The sequence below is a fragment of the Nelumbo nucifera genome, chromosome 2, assembly GCF_055504915.1.
Source record: "Nelumbo nucifera cultivar China Antique chromosome 2, China Antique-T2T, whole genome shotgun sequence".
Lineage (NCBI taxonomy): Eukaryota > Viridiplantae > Streptophyta > Magnoliopsida > Proteales > Nelumbonaceae > Nelumbo > Nelumbo nucifera.
The window spans coordinates 67,131,689-67,142,691 of record NC_142650.1 but is presented as its reverse complement, the minus strand read 5'-3'; the positions used below and the strand labels follow the sequence as shown (position 1 = coordinate 67,142,691).

General features: G+C 34.5%; 1 protein-coding gene across 1 annotated transcript; it reads right to left on the bottom strand.

Annotated features, from left to right (window-relative positions):
- Nucleotides 1-1,069: 1,069 nt before the first annotated feature.
- On the bottom strand, nt 1,070-10,750 carry LOC148802303 (uncharacterized). The gene is made up of 4 exons (XM_088897188.1): nt 10,435-10,750; nt 3,091-3,303; nt 2,880-2,991; nt 1,070-1,318 (listed from the first exon to the last, which is right to left on the bottom strand). The coding sequence occupies exons 2-4, from the start codon at nt 3,281-3,283 to the stop codon at nt 1,264-1,266; spliced, it is 360 nt and encodes a 119-aa protein (XP_088753314.1). The 5' UTR covers nt 3,284-3,303; nt 10,435-10,750; the 3' UTR covers nt 1,070-1,263.
- Between the last annotated feature and the right edge of the window lie 253 nt (nt 10,751-11,003).

Genomic DNA, 11,003 nt, shown 5'->3' with positions numbered 1-11,003 from the left:
TCTCACTTGCAGAGGCCTTAGATCTTAGTTCCACTGCTAGATCTTGAAGTCGTAGACGAGGATGAGGAAGGTAAGGAGTCGAGAGAAACAGAGTCGAGAAACATGAGGAGTCATTGATGAGAGGGAGAGATATGAGGTTACGTAGTGGATCTCTGCACAGGAGGTCTAGATATCTGTCTCCTTTGAGAAATACACCGTTCCAGAGGTACAAAGAAGAAGAATATCAGGAAGTACAACATGCTGGTGAGCTTCATCCTCTATACATGGAGAATTCTGAGAATAAACAAGCCAAAACTCCATCGATGGGAACCACGGCTTCCGTTTCTACTTCTTCGTCTAGGTCGTCCTCTTCCGGAAGGAGGTCGAAGAGATGGTTCTTTTTGAAGAACTTCTTCTACCGAAGTAAAAGAGAAGGGAGAGGGAACAGTAAAGAGAAGTTCTAGTCTTTGATTTCCTTCTCTCCTACTAAAGAGAAGAAGTCTTCATCAACATCTCTCCCCTTCTCTTCCTCAAAGGAGAAGAAATCTTCAGTGGCGCCTACAAAGGCAGAGGCACAGAAGCTGAAGCGGAGTCAATAGGTTTTCGTGAAGAAAACTACTGCGGGTAAACCAGCCAATGGCATCGGCAAGTGTCGGATTCCCTCGTCACCTCCTGAGCTGCATTATACAGCAAATAGAGCTCAGGCGAAGGAGATGAGGAAACTGTTAGGGGTTTCTTGTTTTTTCCATCTGGGGGATTAGAATGTAAATCTTGATAGCTTTTTGCCGTGGGTTCTGTCAATATATCCATTAGAGTCGAAAAAAAAGCTTTTGTTCTTTTTGATTTTGGGATTTTTGGTTAGTATTGCAGATTTATCATCTATGTGTTTAATCAATTTTGAATTAATTAGGTATTAAAGACGTATCGGGATACACCTTGAATACGCATGGATACGGATAAAAAATTAAGATGCATATGGAAACACATGAAAATGCTATAAATACTTCAATAAATAAAAAATAAGCATCAATATCATTAAATATAAGACACAAATGGGCTATTTATACAAAAAAGTAACATGTTATAGTGGTTTTTAGGAAAAAACACATATTATAATCAATATACGAGAACAAAACATACTATCTAATAAAGTACTTAATTCAGTTCCAATCTTCCAAATTCCAATTTCAAATTTTCAATCTATTATAATTTACAAATTGAACATGTGAACCCCAATATGATGAAGTTAGAAGTTAGAACATACCTTGATCACTTTCATTATATTCATGTCTTCATTAAACTATTGAATGGTAACAAAGTGATGGAGTTTATTCTCAACCTAAATAAAACATTATTAAAATTAGATAATAAATAAACAAAAATAAAAAAAAAAATTATAAAAATTGTCATGACTTGGCAATTTATTATTGTACCTAGAATCAAAAGTTACGATCATCAGTACCATAAGGAGTTACGTGCAAGTTGAAAGTTACTTATATCAACATTAAACTAATCTCTAACGTAACAACAATATTCATTCCAAGTCATCCTGGTGGATTAAGAATACATATGCTTGTCTAAAATATTCATATTGCTCCCAAGTGCATTACTGATGAGTTCGAGATTGACAACTTGATCCATAATCATGTGAATAACATTGTTGTGTAATTTGTGTGTAGTATGAAGATGAATCATCAGTTTGCCTATCATAACATCCTTCACCAAAAAGCCATGAACTCATAACAGATAAAATAGATCTAGGAGTAGATTAAGTAATAAACATGTGGCCCATGCCATATTCATAATCTAGAGATGATCTCAAATTCACGCTGCACATGGCTTGCATCATTTCATTCCTAGGGTTACTATAAGTTTGATTCCACTCATTTTGTTTTTCATAACTATAATTGCTCATTAACTGTAAATCCCTACGCCTAAGACAGTTTTGTTCTTCGCTAAAAGGCATTGAGTCATATATTGGTGGTATATATTTAAGATATTCACCACTTTAATCACCTTGATGTTGACCACCACTAGAATCAACACCTTGATTGTTACCAGTGTTATCATCTCTATTACTAGCACCACCAGCACCATCATCACCATCATCATCATCATCATCAGTAATTGTATTTTTTTTCTGTTTCTCTTGTTCTTTGACCCACTAATCAACATTTACCCCCATTTGACTAGTAATAAAGGCATCAGGTCTTAGTAAATCACCTAACTCATCTAACACCCTTGGTGTATCTTCTTTCTCTGTCAACTATGACAATATTGGATCATCTTCATCATATATGTCATCAAGGTTAATTGGGTCAAAATAACCTTCTGCATACCTCCTATCTCTAATAAGATGTCTAACCCTTAGTCTCATATTATAATGCACATATACCAGCTTTTCAAGAGTTTCATAGGATAGACGGTTTCTCTATTTTGTATGGATGATGCCAAATGTACTCCAATTGCATTCACAACCATTAGATGAAGCAGTTTGTGATAGTACCTTTATTGCAATCTTTCGAAGATGTGGGGCATCTTGACCATACATCAACCACCATTTAACTAAAAAATATAAAATAAAAATATTTCAGTATCATATATCATTAAAATAAAAAATTACTTAATAAAATATTAATAATTCTAAAATATATTAGAAATTTAAAACTCTATCATACATGAGTCAGTTTTATCTTTTGCTCTCTATACCAAACTATCTCCAAATCCTCCTAGTGCCTCACGGAATAGTTTAACCTTAGTGTTATTTGAAATAACAAGTATTAATATTATATGATCAAATCATTATCAAAATATATTATATAATTTATAAATTTGTAAAAACTAATGAGCAATAAATAAACAAATAATAACTAATAGTTATATAAAAAAATTACACTTACCTGCTTTGTGAATAACTTTGCAACTTTGCAACCACATTTTTCAAATAACTTAACAAATCTTCATCAACATTGAGATCCATAGAATATTGAAATGCTAGATTCAAATAATATGCTGAAATTCAAAAAATATAATAATGTTAATGATTATTTTAAATATTTAGTCAACATAAGTGATTGAATGTAAATAATATAAATTTAAGAAAGAAGATACCTGCTTTGTGAATATGATGGACGAGTTGTGAATTCCATCTCTTTTCTATGATATTTATGATCTTTTTATGGGAACTTGGGTCAACTTTTTTGATTGCTAAAGCAGCTCTTCGAATTGTTTCATATATAATTCCCATTGTTGCTCGTTTTTCACCATCAATTATGCGAAGCACTTTAACGATGGGCTCAATCATATTACAATATAGAGAAGTCCCTATTCAAAAATTGAGATTATTGATTATTTTCTCAACTTCTTGCCCAATTGATGTTTTACTTTGTTGCAATGATCTCTAGTCATCTAAATCAATCATAACTCTCAATGCTTCTTTTTGAGAAACAAGACTTTGTAGTGCAATGTAATGAGTGGTAAATCTGATGAGCCCTGAACGTATTATTTCTTTGCCTTTTGTAAATTTCCTAATCAAGTTGAGAACTATGGTATGATTATTGATGAAAGTTATAATTTTCCGTCCTTTTGCAATAAGAGTAACCACCTTAGATAATTTTGAAATATCTTCCAACATCAAGTCAATACAATGGACTACACATGGTGTCCAATATATGTGTTTTTCATTTCCTTTTAACATTTTCCCAACTACTTCGTAAGCACTTTCATTGTCAGTTATGATTTAGACAACATTTTCAAGACTAATTTCATCAATCATTGAATTCATCAGTTTATACAAATATTGTGCATTATAGCGTTCACTTGATGCATTAATAGATTTGTGAAATACTATTTATCCATTGCAATACATCATAAAATTTATGATGGACAATCTGGTTGGCCCTGTCCAACCATCACATGATGGTAAGCCCATAAGTGTTAGCTTTCTAATAGAATGCCTTGAAATGGTCTTGTAATTTAACCACTTCATAAAATTTTCCCATCACCTCATAAGCTATAGGCCCCTTCAAACATTTCCCTGCACTGGCTATTTCATCTATCATAATTTTATAATATGGGGATGTTGTTACATTTGCAGGAATGTGATTGTATAATAAAAATTTTGCAGTTGCTCTTTTCATATTATGTCCAAAGCTTTTCTCATAACGCTCCTTAAGTTTTTTCTATGTAGCATCCTTGTCTCTATATAAATATCTATCCATCTCTTTAATATTATGAATATCCCTACTTGATGAAGATTTTTTAAAGGGATTTAGCTTTGAAAATGCTTCTTTCATACTCGATATATGGTATAATTTACTTTTACTCATTGACAAGAATGCTTATGATGAGCCACCACCCCCGTGATACTCTGAATTTGCAAATACAAACCTACTTCTCTAAAATTGTTGTACTTATTCATCTTCCCACTATGCAGCTCGTGATGCATGTCTTTTCATGTTATATGTTCTTTGCTCTGCATCATCATCATCATCTATGTTAAAATATCGAGGCCTTGATTCTATGTCATCATCTTCTCCTTCATCATCATCATCTCTAGGCCCCAATGTTCTTCTAATCAACTTTTTTTTATCATTTTCTTGTTCTTTTCTCAACATCTTTTGTTTTTTGAGATGTTTCTGCACCGCCTTAGAAATTTCTTGTGGGCATTTAGGGAAATTAACAACATTAGGATATCCTCTTGTTAAATGATGTTTCAAACGGGTCACACCACTACCTTTAATAACTTGCCCACAAAAGTTGCATTTTGTATGGAGTCGATTCCCATCAACCCTAGTGCCATATTTCCAACCAATATCTTCTTCTTCCTTTTTTTTGAGTTCCATGTCGAAGGGTTAAATGGTTAAATTCTAAATACCAATTCCCAAGTATCATCAGTGTATCATAGTCTCACAGATTCACAGTGTTCATAATGCATGTGCACAAAAATTAATTAGAATTTAGAAGCAACAATTAATCATAAATCTAAGTATTTACCAAGTAATTAAATAAATTATATAATTTAAAAATAACAATCATTAATTATCAAATAACCAATTATCCATCGTATATATGTATTTAATCACAAATATCCACCATGAATCACATAAAAATTCAATTATTATATAAATTATCCAGTTTTAAATATTAATGTGTTAGTAAACAAATGTTATTTAATCTAATTAAACAATTAATAATTATTGAATCAAATAATTATGTAAAATTTCTAATTATTTAATCAAACACTTTTCTATATCTTATTTATCTTTTAAATAATTATTTATATTATTCAAATAATTATTTTGCATGTTTTATTGTAATTTCTAAAAATTAAGCAAATATTTTTTATAAATGGCTTCATGGACACCTATTATTTTTATTCTAAAATTAATAATTATTTTGCATGTTTCATTCTAAAAACTAAATAATTATTTTGCACATTTTATTCTAAAAATTAAATTAAACTTTGAAAAATTAAATATATATTATATAAGAGAAAAATTGAATGGATTTATGGACATAATACATCAAATTATTATTTTGCATGTTTCATTCTAAAAACTAAATAATCATTTATTTTTATTCAAATAATTATTTTGCACATTTTATTCTAAAAATTAAATTAAAATTTGAAAAATTAAATATATAATAGAAAATTTGAATGGATTTATGGACATAATAGATCAAGTAATTATTTTGCATGTTTCATTCTAAAAACTAAGTAATTATTTTTTTTGAAATAATTATTTTACATTTTTTATTCTAAAAATTAAATTAAAATTTGAAAAATTAAATATATAACATAAAAATTGAATGGATTTACGGAAATAATAGATCAAGTAATTATTTTGCATGTTTCATTTTAAAAACTAAGTAATTAAATTTTTTTTAAATAATTATTTTGCATTTTGTTTCTAAAAATTAAATTAAAATATGAAAAATTGTATATGTAATAGAAAAATTGAATGGATATATGCACATAATACATCCAATAATTATTTTGCATGTTTCATTCTAAAAACTAAATAATTATTTATTTTTATTCAAATAATTATTTTGTACATTTTATTATAAAAATTAAATTAAAATTTAAAAATTAAATATATAACAGAAAAATTGAATGGATTTATGAACATAATCACATAATAGATCTTCCATATATTTACTGTAATCTGTAAATATTTATTATTAAAATTTAGATCATAGCAAAAAATTAGAGAAATAAATAAATATTTATAATCTAAAAATAAAAAAATTAAAAAGAAAAACAAACTAAATTTTACACATGATAGATCAATCTTATGAAATTATATATCATGTTAGATCAATCTTAGATCTACAACTTACTCAAGTCTTAAAATATAGGGTTAGATACTTAGATCACATAAAATTGAAGAAATTATATATTTATTTTTTATTCCGAAAATTAGAATAAAAATTAAAAAAAAATCAATTATTTAGAAAAAATTCAATTGATTTATGGACATGGTAAATCATACATAGATATACAACATAGTCAATTTCTAGAGGTATATCACAAGAAAAAACTAAATTTTTTAATTTTTTTCGGATTTTTACTATTTTGGAATTTCTTGAAATGTTGACAAAGATCTACATATAGCATCAAAATACATGGGATTTTTTGCACAAAAATAGTAGATCAACACACATAAATTTGTTTTCAAGCATCCAAGTTAAAAAAAAAAAAAAAAAAAAACACACACACAAAAAGATTGGTTGAAACAGCGAAAAAAAAAGAGAAAACATACCTATTTTCGCAGTTTTTTTAACAACCTTGAAAAAGTTGTTGGATCTTGCAAACTTGTAGATTTTTTGGTGGATTTTCATTAGATCTAAGTCTCTAGCAATGGTATGAGCATTTCTGGAGAGTTTGGGGAAGAAAGACGGCTTCTAAAATAGGTTTAGAAGCCCTCGTTCGAAGGGGTTTTTATTCGCTATTCGCACATAGTAAAGTCGTAGTGTATCGGTAGCGTATCGGCCGATACGGTGCCAAAACGGGCCGATACGGCTACGATACGACAAATAGATACATCACATATAATTTGGTACTATGTATCGTGCCGCATCTCTACCAGAACGATACGTATCAACCGATACGGGCCGATACGTGATGAAATTTTGAACCTTGGTCTGCATGAGTGAGTTGGAAGATAAGGCATCTACATCCCACTCACAATTGTAGAATGGCGACTGGATTAGGGACACGATGATTAAAACTCGGTTTCCATTCTGTGTTGAAGCGCACTATGGGTTTGTGAAGTCGCTGACGGTGGATGTAAAGGAATTTGAGGAAGAGAGAGGGAGAGAAAGAGAAATGTGAAGGAATCTGAGGTTGGGGAAGATGATTAGTGCTTTTCTCCCAATTGTCTGAATAGTTATTATAAGGGTAGTATGGGGATTAAAAGATATTGCAATGGCGGATTTCAACGGAAAGCTAAGGGAAGGGGGTCTTTGTCTCACGGTCATAGTACAAGGGGTCTTTATCACAAAACGAAGTACAGAAAGGTCTTTGTCACAGACCCCATAATACAGAGGGATCTTTGTAATTTACCCTTTTTTCATTATCGCTAATGTGTCTCACTTATGGTATAGAACTTCTTAAAAATGGTCTTTATTGGTGAATCAGTTCTAGGGCCAACATACTTATTTGGGAGACCCTTGGCTGCCTTCCTCTGAGGATTTTAAAATCCATTCCCCCAAACCCCAAAGACGTGAGGTCTCGAAAGTAAAGGATTTGATTTTACGCAAACCACACCGTTGGAATCAGACAATGTTGACCAATTTGTTCTCAGCATCAGAGGTTGCATTTATCTTGTCTATACCGTTGAGTGTGGAAGAGGAGGAAGATAAACTCATTTGGGCTTACTCAAAGGATGGTTAGTACTCGGTGAAATATGGTTACCAAATTACCTGTAAATTAAATGAAGAAACAAGAAGGGCAGCCAATAACAGTATTGTAACACAAGCACCTCCATCTCTATTAAAGAAAGTTTGGTAGTTGAAAGTTCTTCCTAAAATTAAAAATTTCATTTGGCAGGTGTGCTAGTAGGCCAATGGTGTTGGTAAGGAGTTGAAACAAAGGCGAATTAAGGTTGATGGGATATGCCCAAGGTGTGGGCAAGAGGAGGATGTGAAACACCTTCTTATAAGTTGTTCATTTGTGAAGGCAGTCTAGCTCCAATCCCCATTAGGCTTTATTTTTGAGAGTGTGGAATCTAGAAGCATAGGTATTTGAATCATGTCTTGGTTTCAAAAGACCAACTATCCTGATGAAAACCCAGATACTTGGGCATCTCTGCAAGCAATCCTGTCCCGGCAAATTTGGAAGGTTAGGAATGATCTCATGTTTTAAGGGAGAAGCCAGGACCCACTATCAGTAGTAAGGAAGAGCATTAGTATGTGGAAGGAACTCTTACAGCTTACAGAACATTTGGAGCAAAAAACCAAAGCAAACAATAGATGGCACCCCCTCCAAACTAATGGATGAAGGTGAATTGTGATGCTAGCTTTGACACATCCTCTGGGTGGGTGGGAATCGCCAATGTCATAAGAAATCAAAAAGGGAAAGTCGTTGGTTCTCGAGAAAATCGAGTTCGTTGCCAATCAATTGTTGATGCTGAAGGAAGAGCCATTCAGTTGGGTTACTGGGAAGCTCTAAAAGAAAGGCTAGATAGAATTCTGGTGGAATCTGATTCAACTCCAATAAACAATCTGACTTTAACCCCCTAAAAAATATATGGTTGGATATTTGTAGCCTCTCAAGATGTTTTACCCAATTTAAAGTCCTCCACTGTGGTAGGAAGACAAATAGGGTAGCTCACCATTTAGCTCGTGCAGCCCTTTCCCCCGGTTCTAATCTTTTGATGGCAAACCACTACTCTACTTGGTTTGGCCCATTTGAGTTCCTCTTTGAAGACTTGTACCCCCCTTAATGCTATTTTAATAAAAGTTTTTTCAATCTCTGTTATAAAAATTTGACAAACTGTACCTTTATTATTTATATATTTATATATTTTCTTAAAGTATCTTAATATAGCTGACAATTGACATTGTCATTAAGCACCGACTTAAAAAAGAAAAATCTGGAATTTGTCTTCCACTGTTTCTTAAATTTTCAAAATTAAATCCAACGGATGAAAAAATTTTTAGATACTGGGGAGTTGCAGTCCTGCTAGACGTCAATCTAACCCTGAGCAGCTGATCTCCACTGGAACTATATCTTTTTCACAAAATAGCCAATAAGCTGCGGGATTGTGAGAACGCGGTTGAGAGCTATGGCATGAATGGGGTACAACAACATCGTTTAGCAGCGGAGGACTATGAATCCGGCACAAAGTTCAGGTCGGTTATCGGTGTTGGAAATCTCAGGGCCAAGTGAGCCACTGGCACCTATTCTGATCCAGTCGGTGTTCTTGGACCAACATCCTAAGTTCGGTATGACATTTGTTTGCAGCCGGAGAAGAGACATGGAAGATGCGGTAGCAATCCACCCTTCACCTCCGGCGTGTCACTCTACAATGGAAAGGGTATGGCCGTATGGGAAGGAAACCGGCAAGAGGAACAGGATGAGCAACTGTGCTTGTCTGGTTCGCTTGAACCGGAACGGGTTTGCGGGAAGGTGGTACTCTGTGACTGGGGTATTAGTGCGCAAGTAGAGAAAAGTGCGATAGTTCGTGATGCAGGTGAATTGGGCATGATACAGGCGAACACAGTGACCAGCGGCGAAGAGCTGGTGGCGCCGTGGTGGACAGCCATTTACTTCCGACGGTTGCAGTGGGGAGGAAGGTAGGGAATATGATCAGGGAGTATGCATGATCAAATTCGAAACTGATGGAAGTGCTGGGTTTTGGTGGGACAGTACTGAATGTTACGCACTTACGCCATCGCCAGTAGTAGCGGCATTTAGTTCGAGAGGACCAAACCTGGTAACACCCCAGATCAGGCCCTCTCTGTTTTGTTTTCCGATGACTGATATCCAATCAACAAAGGAAAGGAAAAAATCTGACCAGGTGGGAAGCTGTCTAGTTCGGTACAAAATCTACATTCGTTGGTTGTATGCATTGTACTTCTCCCTAAAAAAAAGGGGGATAGATCTGAAATGCCATTTTTACGTTCTAAGAAACCCTACTTGCAACAGATCTGAAAACCCCTGGGCATGAGTGAAGGTCCATGACGGGCACCCTCTCCTCCACCGGTAACCGGTTAAGCCCTTGGGTCCGGTTATACTATAAACCGATAATTCCTTAAAAATCGTTGAAAAAGTCAAAAACCGCTGACCCAGACGGTCGAACTGCTAAATCGTTCGATTCGGACAGCGGTTTGCGGGTTATATTTTTTATTTTCGTTGAGTTAAATAAAATAAAAAAACAAAAAATAAAATGACTCCTATATCCCTGACCCCAAATATTACGAATGCTTAGGGTTAGAACGACTAACCTTCCCTCCTCTCAGCCCTCACACCCAACCGACCACGACCTACGGCGTTCGATGGCGATACACAGCGACGACGACGATTCACGGCAATCGGCGACCGGCGACGGCGGTTAGCTTCATCTACGGCGGCCAGCGTTGATTTTGCAGCAGGTCCAGCCGTCCAGCAGTAACAGTTACGGTAGTAACAGGTCCGGCGACCGATTTGCAGCGGCGGCCGGCGATTTTGCAGCGGCGGCCGGCGATTTTGTAGCGGCAATAACAGTTTCAGGCTTGCAGCAGCACTTGCAACGGCAATCACTTGCGACCAAGCCCAAGCCCACCGTCACAATCACACCATCATTATCGGCGATGACCATCTTTGTTGCTGGTGCCATGGCGGGGGCAGTGATAGCCAAGCTTGAACATGTCAAGGAACTCATAGCTCATAAACGCAGAAAATTTGTAGCCCCAATTAGCCCAGAAGTTGCCGCAGTGCGAACCATCGGAAACTTGCGTAGTTTCCAATATATTGCGTAGTTTCCAATATATTATTTCACTTAGCCTGCCTCTCCCATGACTTTCCGGACCAACCA